This window comes from Alosa sapidissima, chromosome 2 (genome assembly GCF_018492685.1).
Source record: "Alosa sapidissima isolate fAloSap1 chromosome 2, fAloSap1.pri, whole genome shotgun sequence".
Classification (NCBI taxonomy): Eukaryota; Metazoa; Chordata; class Actinopteri; order Clupeiformes; family Clupeidae; genus Alosa; species Alosa sapidissima.
This window is the reverse complement of record NC_055958.1, coordinates 5,476,904-5,492,521: the sequence shown is the minus strand read 5'-3', so window position 1 is coordinate 5,492,521 and position 15,618 is coordinate 5,476,904. Positions and strand designations below refer to the sequence as shown.

The 15,618-nt window shown below is 43.3% G+C and overlaps 1 protein-coding gene across 10 annotated transcripts in view; it reads right to left on the bottom strand.

The window, feature by feature from the left end:
* Nucleotides 1-867: 867 nt before the first annotated feature.
* The window catches only part of pcbp3 (poly(rC) binding protein 3), a 49,632-nt gene continuing 34,881 nt past the window's right edge, over nt 868-15,618 (bottom strand). For 3 of the 10 annotated variants that reach the window (XM_042084473.1, XM_042084482.1, XM_042084483.1), the window contains 12 exons: nt 10,545-10,705; nt 10,034-10,057; nt 9,886-9,918; nt 9,643-9,759; nt 9,019-9,162; nt 8,275-8,403; nt 6,938-7,081; nt 5,631-5,672; nt 3,994-4,072; nt 2,747-2,799; nt 2,301-2,470; nt 868-1,602 (listed from right to left, as the gene is read on the bottom strand). In XM_042084473.1, the coding sequence (XP_041940407.1) occupies nt 1,548-1,602; nt 2,301-2,470; nt 2,747-2,799; nt 3,994-4,072; nt 5,631-5,672; nt 6,938-7,081; nt 8,275-8,403; nt 9,019-9,162; nt 9,643-9,759; nt 9,886-9,918; nt 10,034-10,057; nt 10,545-10,705 (1,151 nt within the window). In that variant the 3' untranslated portion in view covers nt 868-1,547. The remainder of the gene's footprint in view (nt 1,603-2,300; nt 2,471-2,746; nt 2,800-3,993; nt 4,073-5,630; nt 5,673-6,937; nt 7,082-8,274; nt 8,404-9,018; nt 9,163-9,642; nt 9,760-9,885; nt 9,919-10,033; nt 10,058-10,544; nt 10,706-15,618) is intronic. The other 7 variants (XM_042084475.1, XM_042084479.1, XM_042084478.1 and 4 more) reach the window with 7 other exon arrangements.

The following is a 15,618-nucleotide window of genomic DNA, read 5'->3' as shown; positions in this document are numbered from 1 at the left end:
TTCCATCCATTTCCTGTCTTTAATATGGACTCTCATAACGTTATCATGGTGAGTAAAGTTGTTGACTGTGGTTTACTATGAAGCCCACATAGATTGGCTTTTCTCCTTGAAATTATAATTTGGTTTAGTCCTTTGTGTGCATATGTGTTTTTTTTATTCTTTATGCTGTTGTGAATATTGTACAGTATGTCAAATGAGATACATTTAGTGACAATCATAGAGTAAAGTGTTTCACAAGAATATGAAGTGAATGAATTTACAGATAAATGGAGTGGCATGTCAGGTACTAGAGTGACAAAAAAGTTAAGTGTCCTTTGAAATAAAAAGAGGTTGAGGGCCAATACGGAGCATCAAGATAACGGGTGTGGGAGGAACAACATTAAACTGGGACTTATAAATATGTGCACATTGTAGAATTAAAATTAGCTTAGTTACTTAAAATGCAGGATAGCTGAGTACAGAGAGAGAGAGAGAGAGAGATAAACAAACTAGGTGCAATGCCATTGGCTCAAGGGTCATGTGATGCAGTGAAGGATGAAGGGTAGAAATTAGAGTGTGCCCATTCCAGTGACCTCAGACGTCAGCCTAGAACAGTCAGGGGGGAGGGGGAGTCAGGGGGGAGGGGGAGGCAGGGGGAGAGGGGGAGTCAGGGGGGAGGGGGAGGCAGGGGAGAGGGGGAGGCAGGGGGAGAGGGGGGGGAAGAGATAGAAAAATAGAGAAAAATAAAACAATTCTGAAAGCACTTGACACGTTTCGCCGTCCACCTTTTAATGGCTCTATGTGTTTAGCGTGTCTGTAAATCGGTCATGCATTTGGATTATCAGATGCATTCAGGCATAAAACAATCGACTCCCTTGCCAGCTAAAATGTCTTTAAAAAAATGTTTTTATTTTACTTCCTTTTTTAAACTCAAGAAAAAAAACATATTTATCATCCATAAAAAATGAATGGTGTTAATGGCTAATTCCTAGGCTCTGATTGGAACTGTAACAATTTCCAACCCATTTTGGTTCTCTGAAACCCATGTCTGCAATCACAGCATTCTCCTTACATGGGTGCATCACATCACTCTAGTTGCCCTACCCACAGCATTGCTTATTAGCAGTCAAAAAGCAATTACAGTTTTTGTGTTTTTTTTTAAACGTTTTACATTTTTTGTACATTTTTAAAGCTTTCCTGACAAGAAACTACAAGACTTATTCAGCAACCATGTTTAACTAAGCTAGCAGTAAAAAGAAAACAAAGAAAAGGACAAAAATAAAATAATACAGCTTGATTGATTCTAAGCATTCAACATGCTGAAACACTATACTTAATCACTACATTTTAACATGAACAAAATCAAACCACAATTATTTGTCTTTATCTTTAGCAATAGCCTACCCATACAAGCAACGCTACTGCTGAAGGTATATTGTAAAGTGAGGGGGGTCTAATGAACTCTAAAGGGGTGGGATGCACAATAGGTAACTGGGCAGGGTGTTTTGGAATAGGAGGAGAGGGGGGAAGCTGCAGTTTGCTTCTGACAATGACACCAGTTTGGGGCTTCAGGATGTAGTCATGGAGGATGGGTCATTCCACATGGCTGCCACGTCTCTGAACCTGCCAGTGGGGAACGGTGGGAGAGCAATAAGGCGTTAGTATCCCACCCCCGGAGCCGCCAATCTCTCTCTAAGCAGCCCGCAGCAGCGAGACCACCACATGCGACAGCTCCCTCCATTCATCTGTGCCGCCATGACACGACAGCGTTTAACAAAGTGATAGAGCTCACTCTTTTGCTGCCATGGTAGCCTTTTCTGTGAAGCCACGTTGCGGGATGTATAGCTTTTTAGATACATAATGTGCACGTGTGCTCTATTTTTCAGCTACAGACTACAAATGTTTCCTGTCTCTAACTGACGAGAAAAGAGATGGTTTAACACAAAAGAAATAACAAGGTGGTGGACTGAGAGCACTTGTGTGACCTTCAGCACTGAGGCTGATTGCCTAAGGCTGCAAACGGGAAGACTGTATTAGAAAGAAAAATCACTATGAATGAACAGAAGATGATATCATCAGTATAAGACGTACAGAGTACATTAATTCAAAACTCAGTCTTGTATTTCAACGTGGAGGGAGAAGAAAAAAACTACTAAAGAGACAAACTCCTGTGTCCTTGTGCGACTTCAAGGCATTTCTTTGAGAAAAAAGAAGCTAGGTTTCCATTGAGAGGAGAAGTAGACACAAAGCCATACATCACAGCATGAATGGTCGGGCCACCGCTAGGCTATCACTTATTTCAGGGCGCAGTGTGGGGTTACCTTGCATTAATGAGGTACTGAGCAAGGCTGATGTTGGCGGGGGTTCCAGTGATGGTTATCTGGCGCTCGGATGACCCTTCCATAGCATTAGCGATTTTGATCTGCGCTCCAGACATCTGACGGATCTCGTTGATTTTGGTTCCCTGGCGCCCGATTATGCAGCCTATTAGCTGGGAAGACATTACAGAATTTCTTACAAAGGAGAAAAGAGAACGTGCCAACCTGCTGTGTAAAAATTAAAACTAAAAAAATCTTTGGTTTCATACACTTCACATACTCCTCTGAGAATGTAGCTTCCCACAAATGTTGTAATGAAGGCTAAATGTCTTCTAAAACTGCAAATTACAAAGCAGCATATGTCATAAACCCTTGCAAACATCAAATACGTTCAGGGAATGTGTCCTAAGGTATCCCTATTAACACTGTTAAAAGGGCCTCCTACTCACATCATTGGGAATGGAGAGTTCATGAGTACTGGCCGGGGGACTGGCATCCAGACCTACAGCATTGAGCAGCGCAGAGAAGGAGGGAGAGAGAGAAGGGGACGAAGGGGAAGAGAGACAGAGAGGGGAGAGAAAGGGAAGGAGGGATAGGTGGAGAGAGAGAGTGACAGAGAGGGGGGGGGTGAAGGAGGAATGGGTGGAGAGAGTGAGGGGGAGAGGGGGGAGGGGTGAAGGAGGGATGGGTGGAGAAAGTGAGAGAGAGAGAGTGAGGAGGAGAGACATAAAAAGGTGGAGAATGGAGAGGAAGAGAGAGCAGCATAAACAGCATTTTAAGCACACTGTGGAGGAGAGCCGTGAGGCTGCAGCCAAGTGCTCATGATCAGGCAACAATGGCCTCCGGCCTTCCTCCAGGAGCCGAGATAATGCGGAGAGAGAGAAGGTTTACAGCTGAGATGCATTTATTTTTATAACCTAATAAGAAAACCTGTGTACATTCATATATTGGACACTGCTGGGGCAATTTAAATGATAAAAGTGAAATAGCAGCCTTCATTAAGATCAAGATACTGGAGCATGACGCAACTTTACCCGCAAGCCCAAACCCACCGCTGTCATTAAACACTCATGACACTTTAAAACAGAGAAATGACTGTTGATGGGCAAATTTGCATGTCCTCATATGAACTGTTTGAAGGGCGTTGAAAAATAACCCACTAGGACGTTCTTCTACGAGGAAACTTCATGAGCGGGTTCCTGTTTTGTTCAATCAATTCTGACACAAATGGCCTGTGGAGGACACTAGGGTAAAATGGAATCAGGCTTAGCTATATTTATTCATGAGACTTATAACTTTATAACTTAGGTTATAAAAAATACCTACATATATTGCTGAAATAAATTCTACATGTGCATAGTGAATTCAAGGGTTACATAAAAAAACATGTTATTAACAGATATATTTTCGAATTTTGAGGTTTGTTTTTGAGTTGCCACGCGCTCGTTTTTGTTTATAACTAAAGCAAAATGTGGTCAAAAAAACGAGGAAAAAAGATCATATCAAACCAAAGGTGCTACAGTCATGGAGAGCATCCACCAGGGGGGTATGTCATGAAGTGCGTCATGGAGAAACAAAACAGGAAAATAAGAGGAGGAGAGAGAGAGAGAGAGAGGAAGAGAAAGAGAGACACAGAGAGTGTGTTTCTACAGGTACAAAGAGAAGGAAATAGTCCAAAGGGTGGATGGGTACGTACCAGGGAAAGCAGGGGTGGTCTGTCCAAGGGGGGTAAAGGGGGTTTGCTGCATAGCCAACTGGTGAAGCTTGGTCAGCTGCTGAGGTGGGGGAGGGACAGTAGAACTAAGAGGTTATTGTTGAAACAGAGGTGAACACCGAGAAATCAAGATGCAAAACTAGAAGAGAGACAGAAAGAAAGGAAGGAAGGAAGAAAGAAAGAAAGAAAGAAAGAAAGAAAGAAAGGAAGAAACAACGAGGAGCAGAAGCCAGGACAAACTGTGGTGGAAGAAGAAAGAGAGAGAGAAGAAAGAGAGAGTGAAGGAAAGTGCGAGACTCTTGAGCAGGACTTGGCCTGACTTCTGGTATGTGAAATTGGTGGAGTGCGTCACTCTGACTGGGTTTACGTCTTAGTTTTGGATCTCGCAGGATTAAGCAATGAAATCTTTTATCATAAGAGATTTTGACATGCTGAAGTATGGTATATGAATTATTTTTTCCCTCACAACCTTTTTTGTTTTATTTGTTTCATGCAAACGCACAGGCCGCAGGGAAGACACAAACGCCTAAGCCTATTATGGTCTGTCAAGTCTAATGCGATTTAATATTTAATGGTGTACAACACTGCACAACAAACAAAACAAACAGCCTTCAAATGAACGCCCTGTCTATTTAAAACGGCCCTGCTCGTTCCTGTTTTCTCCTTGTATCTCCTATAGGCATAAGGAGAGCAGGAGAAAGCTCCTGGCTGGAGCGCTCACCTAAGTCTTTAATGAGGGTGAAACGGACATCCGGCGTCAAGTTGAGTGATGGTGATGTCAACCTATGCCTCTCTTGGCATCAATCACTGCCTCAGCCGAATTAAAGGAACTGACAGAGAGTATCTCTATGGATGCTCTGGCGATGAAGACTGATTAAGTGGAATTACAGACAGAGGCTGTGCAGACTTGTGGGATTTGGACGCCCAGTACCTTGATGCACACTCAGCTCTCTCGGCTTGGTCTCAGTTTACTAACGGAGCCAGATAGACACAGAGCCCATATAAGGACATGAAAGCTCCTCCTCAGAGCCCATATAAGGACATGAAAAGACGTAGTGAGCTGTTCTCCCAGGAAGCTAATGGAACCTCGCTCACGGGTCAGGGCAGAGAGGTGGTCAAAAAACTCAACTCAGCCTCAAAAAAAAACAAATTGAGGCTGTTTGGCTCAAAGCCCTGGCAAAGCCTCAAGTCTGATGCTTTTTCCTCAGACACCAGGGTCTTACCCCATAGACAATTCACCATCAGTGATCTACTGGGAAGGGGACCCTGGAACATCGCAAGCAGTGTACATTTTTGTGATGAGACGTTGACAGGTTTCAGGGGGTGCACACTTTCTGGTAATGCACCTGTCCTCTGTCATATTTTCATTGACTGCGGCAGGCCAAGTCCTGAGAGATCTTGTCCACAATTTTGCTACACTGAGAGAGGATCATTAGGATTCCAGATTGTAATGTGATGCCAATTAGACATGAAAAATTATGTATTAATATTATTGGGTAATATTAATATGACTTCAAGTCGGATAAGAACAAAAAGAAGAGGGGAAAAAAGAAACGCAAAACAGAATCATGTCATGTGTTGGTGTTTGTGTGGACTGGAAAAGGAGACTGGGAACTCACATCCGGGTGAGGAATGGCATATTGTCCCTGAATTGTGTAGGCCTGTGGAGAGAAAGAAAAAGGTAGAGAGGACACAGTCAGCACCATAAAGACAACAAACAGGTCAAACCAAATCAAGAATGCTGCCTCTGCATTTATACAAAATAACTAAATTATCGACAAATTGCTTTACAATGGTTATACTTAATGGGTAAGAAAACTAAACATGACTTGAATATGACTTAAAATAAACTTTTCTCAGACTGAAGTTCTTAACCTTCTCAATGACATCCTGTGTTAGCATTTTGATATAAATATGACAATTACTATATACTATATACATATACTGTATGTTCTTATATTGGCTGAGAGAAAGGTCTTAGTTTAACAAGCATCTCTTTTGTGAGCCTTTTCTAATGAAGTCATATTGAGATAGACACTATCAATGTCTATCACAAGAGCTGCCATGGATATCTAACGGAGCTGGACAGATGGAATGAATCAAGCAGTCTGAACATTTCTGTTAGATATAATTCAACTTTCAATCACACATCATTCACGCTTCAACCACACTTCTACGGTTGGCAAAAATGAGCTGGAATGACTGATTAATTGACTGATAACAATATCCTTTTAACATTTCTGCTATGCTGCTATAGTTGTTCCACATACAGAATCAAAGACACTGCAAAGGAAACATACTGTACCATTGTTCTATTCAACTGATATTACTGGAGACTGTAGGAATGTTACAGTAAAAGGATATGATATCTGTTTTGAAAGGGGAGGAGGATTTGAAAAGAGACTCTCATGGCAGACATCAAGTCAAGTCAAGTCATTTTTATTTATATATTTATATTTTTATTTATATTTATTATGATTTATTTTTATTTATATTACTCAGTTAGGAGTAATTAGATATTTAAATGCAGCCAGCTCAAGAGAGGTGGTGTTGCACACTGTTTGCAGCATACCAGTAAAAGCAAACTCATTTCTAATTTAATGATCATCCTCCCAAACTCTGTTAAGATGGCAATGGCCCTTGATGTGATTTGAGGAGAATTTCTTTTTGTTTCTAAAAACGGAATGAAAAATTCAAAACAACTGTTTCATCTCCACAACCCCCCTCCCTTCCTACAAAAATAAATGAAACCCTTTAACCCCCTCCAACGTGATGCTCTGCCATGAAGCTCTACCCCCATCCCCATCTTCCTCCTCCCCTTGTCCCGAGCGTGTTAACCCTCCACTTTGTGTGTGTGGGGGGGGGGGGGTAGTGGTGGTGGAGTGGGCATGCAAGTGAAAAGGTGAGAAAACCTGAGTGCACTAACAGGCAGTGGCTGGTGCTGCAGTAAAAGGCTGAGGTTGGCTGCGGACGCCGCCAGCGGGTCGGCTCTTACCTGGCCACCTGAAAAAATGACGGGGGTGGAGGCGGGCTTTGGGCGGTAGGGGATGGTGGCACCTTTCGGTGGGGACTAGGAGACGGGGAAGAGGGAAGAGGCAGAGACCAGGTGTTAGACCAGGAGACGGCAAACAGGTAAGAGTGGCTCTGTGTGTGTGTGTGTGTGTGTGTGTGTGTAGACTGACAGAAATCCATTGTCTAGCCAAATGGGCCATCCAGATCAATAGCAGGAACACAACATTTGTCAAAACTAGTGTAAATGCAGTCCTTCAATTGTTTATTTGTGTGTGGGTGTGTTTGTGTGTGTGCGTGTGTGTGTGTGTGTGTGTGTGTGTGTTCATTTTGTACAAGTAGGCTCAAAAGAAAAACTAAAGTTAGGGAAAAGAGATGACAGAGAGAGAGAGACAAAGAGAGGGAAAGGGTGAGAGAGAATATCTCATGGGTACATGGGAACGTGTGGAAATAGAGAGAGAGAGAGAGAGAGAGAGAGAGAAGAAAGGCAGGCAGGGCATGCTCATGGCCAACCCTGTGCTGAGATTCCTCGGGCACTGCTTTACCAACACAATGTAGGACGCGCTTCCACTCTTCTCACCAAAAAATAGACCATGAAAAAAATAAATAAAAGAGCAAAGTGGCAGCCCATTGTGAAAAGCACTCGAGGCCTGCGGGTTACGCTGAGAGCATATGGTGCTTTTTCCCGTGAATATCCTTAAATGGCATGGCACATTGATGCATGCTCCATCACCATGGCCGATTGTACATTTGACTCCAGTGAAGAATATTCAATTTGTTTCTGTTCCTCCCTTCCTATTTCTTCACTTACGTGGGACAAAAGTGTCTGCATGTCAGCAAGTCTACAGGACTGCCAGGGAAATAACAGCTGCATCAATCAATAAGCATCGACATGGACATCGACTGAAAGCATGAAAAGAATAAGAAAAAAAAAAGAATTCTAACCCAACACATCACTCAAAGAGGGGTTGGGTGTGGAGTAGCCTACAGCATGTTACGTCAGCTCTCAAGAGGGAGCCAGTGCTCCTGGAGTATACTTATAGCACAAAATGTCTTCAATGTCATCATGTTATAAAGCAGGCATGGAGAGTGGACAAGGGAGGGGGCAGTGAGGGTGTTAACTGTGGCGAAGTGCTTTGTGCGACGGAAGTTGCCCAGCGAGCCAAATTTAATTGACTACACAGACCAGACTTCCAGCAATACTATGGGTGCAGGGGAGAGACATGACTGCACCCCCCGCGCCATATACTCTACCTCCAGCATGACGACACATATCTGCTTGACACACTGGATGATGGCTTCGGGAGTCCCGGAGATTGTCACTGCACGCTCTGTGGAGTTGGGCAGCATGTCCCCCGCCACCTGCACCTGCGCCCCTGTGGACTGCAGAGGAACAACATGCTCTTAGTTCTCCAAGTTCTCTATAACGTTCGAAATTGAGTGGCAACGCAGATGTAGCACACAGAAAAGTAAGTATCATTGTACCAGGCTTGCTCAGACCTTTTCTGTGCTTCTGCTCACTAGTGTGAGCCAAAACGTTGCCAAGGCCATCGACAGCCTACAGGATGTTCTATCCGACAAAATAATGAACCATTTAAGGTTACAGACTTTGGCCATCTTGTTGTTGAATTTAAAAGTAATTGTTTTGTCAGCACAATCTGATAAAAGTACAGTGGTACTTACTTCTTGCTTAAACCTTTAATTTATTTGTTTTCAACCTTTATTTTGATTTTAGCTTTTGGAAAGTATTTTGCATAATTATTTTAACCATAGTCTTGCAAGCTGTTTTTTATTTAAGTTGGATCCCTAAGAAGCTGTACATGCTGTATAATATTGAATCTCTGACAATTTAACATTTGGCTGTAGTAGTGCTGCTTAGTGTCAGAGACGTATCCACTTCCCTCCCGTACACAGAGGAAAGGGATGCTCTAAATATTCAGTGCACACGCTGCACTGGTAGATAGTGTGTTGGCAGCTTTGCATGCAGGGCTGGCGTACTTCTCTCATCTCTTTGATCTTTGATCCTCCTTTCCCGATGAGGGAGCCACACTGGCTGGCTGGCACCACCAGCCGCAGAGTGACTGGGGGCTTGCTGGTGGCTGGGCTGTTGCTCATGGCATTGACGATGTCCTGGAAAAACACCTGACATTACCTTGATTATAGGCATAGACAGAAAAGCTGGACAAAGGCTGTTTTTGTTACAATCATTTTTCAGTTTAACAATGCTCCCTACAACAGTGTGTTATTAAGTGTCAGGCATTTTGTTTTATGTCCTGAATTGGTTCTGCACATCTCAAAAGCAGCTGCTACAAGTATTATTTTTTCACCATTGCATGCAGATATATTGCTACAGTAGCTTCTACTGGGGAATTACTCAAACACTACCCCAAGCTCAGAGCGTAATGCCACCCCGACTGCCAGAGACAGACATGGGGATTAGTGTTATATACTGGCTGTCAAGAGCTGGCGAGGGATTTTATATATAAAAAAGAGGGACAAAAGAGAGAGAGGGAGAGAGAGAGAGAAAAGAACAAGAAAACAGACAACAGAAAAGACCCCCTCTCTCAGAAAAAAACGATCTTCATTTCAGATAGCCTTATTCCAGGCCCCGACTGAACATACCTCTTCAAACTTGTAGGCAATCATTGCAAAGGCCTTGAAGATGGCGTCTGTGGGGCCTGTGATGGTGACGATTCTTTCGGGGCAGTTTCCCTCCGAGATGTTGATGCGAGCTCCACTCTGCCGGAGAAAGAAAAAACAGGATGAGTTTGGATATGATTGCATTTCACTTTTACAACAACAACAACAACAACAAGACTGGGTTCTCTTTTACGCCCGGGCGGTGGAGACGCACGACACACATACCTCTTCCCGCATTTTCTTTACCGTTTCCCCTTTCTGTTAAAAGTACCAGATGAAGTCGAGTGTTAAAAATACAGTAAATAACATACTTTCAGCAAATAATGGTGGATGTGTAAATAAGTGAGGTGTTATACACAGTAAATCCACATACCTTCCCTATGATGCTTCCAACCTCCTAAAATAGAGACAGAGAAGGAGTGTGAGAGACAAAGAAAAAGAGAGTGAGATTGAGTTAGAGAGGGAGGTAGAGGCATTGAACCACATTTTACGCTTATTCAATTCCTGTCACGGCTCATCACTGAATCAGATATGTTTGCAAACCCAAGACATAAATCATGGCCAAAAAATCTAGTTGTTCAGGAGGTACTGAGGTCTCTGACAGACAGTATATCTGCTACCGATGACAGCGTAGCATGTCCACGTTTGATTAGCAATAGGAGATGGCATACTCCCTCATCTTGATGAGTCACAGACTCTCTAGCCAACACGTCACGTCTGGGGAGAATGACTCACAATAAGCCCTGTTCATTCTCTCCCTCTCTCTCTCTCTTTTCTCTCTCTCGTTTTTTCTGTCAATCTTTTTTTGGCGCTGGCTCTCCACTGCCCTGCTCCACCTGTGCTCTGTGGTTGGTTGGTTGGTCGGGTGTCGGTTGGTTGGTTACCTTGCCGTGCATGAGGAGGCGGATGGTCAGGGTCACATTCAGGCCTCCCTCGGACTGAACTTTGTTGGGTTCCATGCTGGGGAGTGGAGGCGAGGCAGGAGTGTGGTCACGTGACAGGAAGTCCCCGGGAAAAGGAAGAGCGTGATGGTATGGCAGCCAACCTGCACAGGAGAGACAGGAGAGAACCATGCACACTGTTGAGCTTTGCTGAGGTAAGGCATGATAACTGCAGAGGTTTTAACATGGGGAGTTTTTTTTTTAATGTTGCACAGAGTTGAACACTAGGGGGAAGACTTCCCACAATCTTCAAAAAGCTTGCTGAAATGAACCTGCAGGAATATGAACATCAATCTCCACGTTTTAATTATTCAGTTTAAGTGATGAACTGCAGATTGCACTGCATTTTCCTCTAATAATGTGTACACATACCACGCATAACCATCAAGATCATAAAATGTGACAATCCCTCTTCGAGAGAGGAGAAAAAATAAGACTCAGTGTATAAACAAATGATCTACAACTACAACAAATGAATCAGCTCAGCATCACAAAATTCCACTAATCATATTTCACAGCCCATTGGATTGAGCCTCCGCTGATTCTGTCATGGCAAATGTACTGCAACACAGCAATAAACCTGGATTGTTACAGTGCTCTGCTGCAAGGACAGAAACCTTGACAATTGAACGTGTGCCAGGAAAAAAAAAAAATTCTATATGTTAATCAAGGGTAAGACCATTCTCTCTCTGACCCCATTTCTTTGTGTCTGGTTGTGGTGCGGGATCAGGCCAGTGTGAGTGTGCTCCTTGCCACAGTGGTGGGGAGCAGAGATGGAGAGATGGGAGTACTCAGCTTAAGCCCACATTAGGGCCCCCACATCTCAGACCACAGGGTGGGGAGAGACGAGCATATCGAGACTGTCTGTGTGTGTGGTTGTCTGTGTGTGTGCGTGTGTGTGTGTGTGTGTGTGTGTCTGTGTATGGTTGTCTGTGTGTGTGCGTGTGTGTGTGTGTGTCTGTGTATGGTTGTCTGTGTATGGTTGTCTGTGTATGGTTGTCTGTGCGTGTGCGTGTGCGTGTGTGTGTGTGTGTGTGTGTGTCTGTATTTGTGCACATCCGCATACACTCACATGTACTTCCCTGTGTGTGTGTGTGTGTGTTTGCACGCTTGTATCCACATGTGTGTGTATACGACATGTACCAGCTTATATGGGACCAGTATGCATTACATACCTGTGATGGTCCATGGGGTGGAGAGGTTGTATGAATGTCACAAAGTGGACAACATCTACAGCTGCCCCTCAATCGCTTGTGATGGTGGCCAGATTGCATTAAATTGTTAATCCATGTTAAGACCGTCTACACAAACACACACACCAGCACACACACTGCAGGAGGACAGAAATAAACCTACAGAGGCCTCAGATCAGATCACAGAGCCTTTCCATCTTCAGAAGGCAGTGACCTGGCAGAAATCTTACATGCCGCCTAAGTGCACAAACATGAAACGGACTTCACAAATTATTGTGTCAAAAGGGGGCTTTTCCGCAGCATTTTCCTCACAACCTCAAGGATGCTGTCTCAGCTGCCTACAAAAGACTATTCACTCTCCCTCACACACACACACAAAGATGCTCACTGACTCAGTAGAATCGGGGGTAAAATGTAGCCCACTTTAACCAATACGACGTGCATATTACATTCGGAAGGCACTGATCTCTGAGTCACTTGGTTAAAAGATCCCTCTATTTTTTCCTCCATCTATCTCTCTCAGACTGCCCCTCCTGTGCACTCTGCATTCTCTCTCATGCAACATGAAATACAATGCAGTGTCAGTGCGGAGGGATGAGTTATTCCCTGCCTGCTGCAGGACTGATTAAACCCAGTTTATCCTGCTCACTGACTCTCTCTCTCTCTCTCTCTCTCTCTCTCTCTCAGCAGCCAGACAGCCCAATGCAGTCTCTAATGGCACAGCTAATCGCACATTCTCCCTTAATGCACTTTCAGACGCACGCACACACACACACACCTACTGTACAAAAACACACACACACTTACCTACACACATACACATGCATACACATACACACCTATGCACACCTCTACAAAAGAGCTCCAACCTAACCTGGTGTGAAAACGAATCAGATTAATTTGGCGTGTAACCTAAAATGGCTGAAAAATGAGGAAGTGGTTTGAAAGCCATGTGCAGGATGACTCTTGCAGCATACAACTGTATTTACAATTTTATTTCTTTTTTTTACAGTAAATGCTTCACAGATGTGTGATGCAGTGCACTTCAAGTACAAACATGGCAGTTTTCAAGAGGGTTATCTGGCAATATCTTTGCATTATCGCTTTTCTGAATCACCTCCACATGAGTGAACACGAGAGAAAAGGCACTGAAAAGGAGAGTGTGCAGTGGACATCTTAGCACTCCATCTGTAGGCTGATGATCAGAATCATCTGAGCAAATACAATACATCTGAACAAATGCTCTACCGCACTCTCTCTCTCTCTCTCTCTCTCTCTCTCTCAAGAGCCATGTTTTGCTTTGAACCAGCCTCTTCCCTTTTCCCCCCACTCACACCACCAAAGAGAACACCAAAGAAGAGAGCTGGGCAGCAGGGTGCTTCAGGTCGAACACAGGATGAATAAACACTCAGGGTAAATTGGTGTGCTCTTTTTTTGTGGAGGGCTCGAGTAGGGGCGCTCTCTCTCTCTCTCTCTCTCTAAAAAAAGAATTTTATGCAAATATGATATCTTCCTGGTCATATTGCATGTTGTTGCCATATGGCAACGATTAATTTATCTTAGTGTTTCTAATTGGCAGAAAACCTATATTTTACTATTCATATGTGTAAAAGGGGATTTTAGTTTTGGTATAAAAAAATAATTGTTAGGTCACATGATGAGGATATATTGTTAGTACTTCCTATTTCTACAGAGAGGTACCTCTGTGACCACCACTACCTGTCCGCTACCTGTGGATGGTCAAAATTCAGAATTTATGCATAATTTATTTGAAAAAAATAAATAAAACACTATCTGGACTATGTAAACATGAACAATGTATCATTAAAACAAGTTTATATATAATGAGTTTTTTGTAAATTGGCAAAATATAATTGTTGCCATATGGCAACAGTATGCAAATACGGACCTTTTTGTGTCCATTCAAATGAATGGTATCATAGGATTACAATAGGATTGCATTGCACTTGGTGTAAGGGTCCTGTCGTGTTTTGTTTTCCCAGTTTAGTGTTTTCCTTCATGTCTGCTCCTCTTGTTTACTTCCTGTGTCCTGTTCCATGTGTTTGTTTGTTTTGCCATGTGTTTCTGTTCCCTGTGCCCGTGTCTCCGCCCCTCACCTGATCCGCGTTAGTCTGTTAATTATGGTTTCCACCTGTCTCTTGTTTTACCTTGTTCATTGTCCACCTGTGCCCTGTTACCCCTGTGTATTTAAACCCTCTGTCTCCCCTGAGTCTTAGTCGGTTATTAGTCAATGTGTATTGTGTTACACAAGGTTTGTTTAGTTGGGAATAAAGATTCTTGTAACTCTTAAGATTGCCTTGCCGTACTTTGCCCTGCGTGTGGGTCAAGCCCTTGCAACCGTGACACTGGTGGGGTATACTACGAAGCACGTTAGACATATCTAGGCTTCACAAAGCCTTGACTCAGGGGTATACGTTAAGTGATACTACGATTGCAGTTATGTGATCTATTTGTCAAACTAGGCTTTCAGCTCAGATCTGTGCGCGTTCTCGGTTCTCGGTGTTGGGATGACTTTGGCCAATCGTGTAACGTGGAGATGCACAAGACCGCCTCTATTTAAAAACAATTACTTCCGCATTCATGAGCGATATCTTAATCTACACCGCGGTGATTTTTTTGTGTCTAGCCTAACCTATAACATCAAATAAATCAATTGTCATCAGTTGTATGGTATGCACGTCCATAGTGGGATATTTGCACGCACAGCTAGCCTGGGTGTTCCCATGCTGCCTTGCGCGCGATTTGATTCACGCTGCTAAGGCAGCCTGGAGACCATGGAACAAATTTTCGCCTGAGATAGGGAACCAATCACAGAACAGGTGGGAAAGCAAGACGATGATAAGCTATGCACAGACGCATTTGATAGACATCCGTGGCACCCAATAAACGGATCTGGGCATTTTTTTCAAATACGAGAAAATGAACGTTTGGTTCCCAGACCACGTCTCATTGAGAAGTGGTGGCGCTAGCCAGGCTAACGCACAGCACTATTAAAGCGCATTCGAGATCCAAAATGTTAGAGGCGGAGCTCCACCTGTAAGACATATGACAGAATCCTACACGTGAGATAACTTTGTTTTTAAGACAATTGATTGGTCAGTGTGCGGTAGATTACACGATTTGAGCTATAACTTAGCACATAACCTCCTCCCAACCAGAGGGGTATTTCACAAAGGCAGAATTAAGACATCAAAAGATAAGTGATAAAGCGAGGTTTGACATAGCGTTGTCTGGTCATCCTAGCTCAACTTGTTTCACTCATGCCAATCCAGGATGAGTAGGAGCGACTATGTCAAGCCAGGTGTAAGTAATTCAGGATGTGTGCGCGTTCTCGTTTCTGCTCCAAAGTGCCCACGGTTGGAATAAAAAAGACGCGGAAAATAGCGTCATTCAAACAAAGTGAACAACCGCTTTTGATATAGACTAACAATGAAGTAAAGTTATCCTTTTTGGAATGGGGAATCATGGCTATTTCTGTAAAACAGCAGAAGTAGGCGTGGTAGACCAACTGAATGCAAATTTACGTATGCACCCACGTGTGAGTGCTTCCTTGTCTCGGTACGCAACATCATTAAGAAAGCGCTTGCCACTGCAAAGATGCACATATGATATACCTTAATATTATAGTTGAAAATACCTTCGAAAACTTGCCCCTCCACTTCCAATCAACTACAGTAGGCTATTCATCAAACGTCTATCAATAAAATAAGCAAACAATGAGTACCTAGGCCTATGTTAATAATTATAAGGCTATCACAATTAAAATAATAACCATATGGTAGTAGGCAGACAATCGGTTTTGT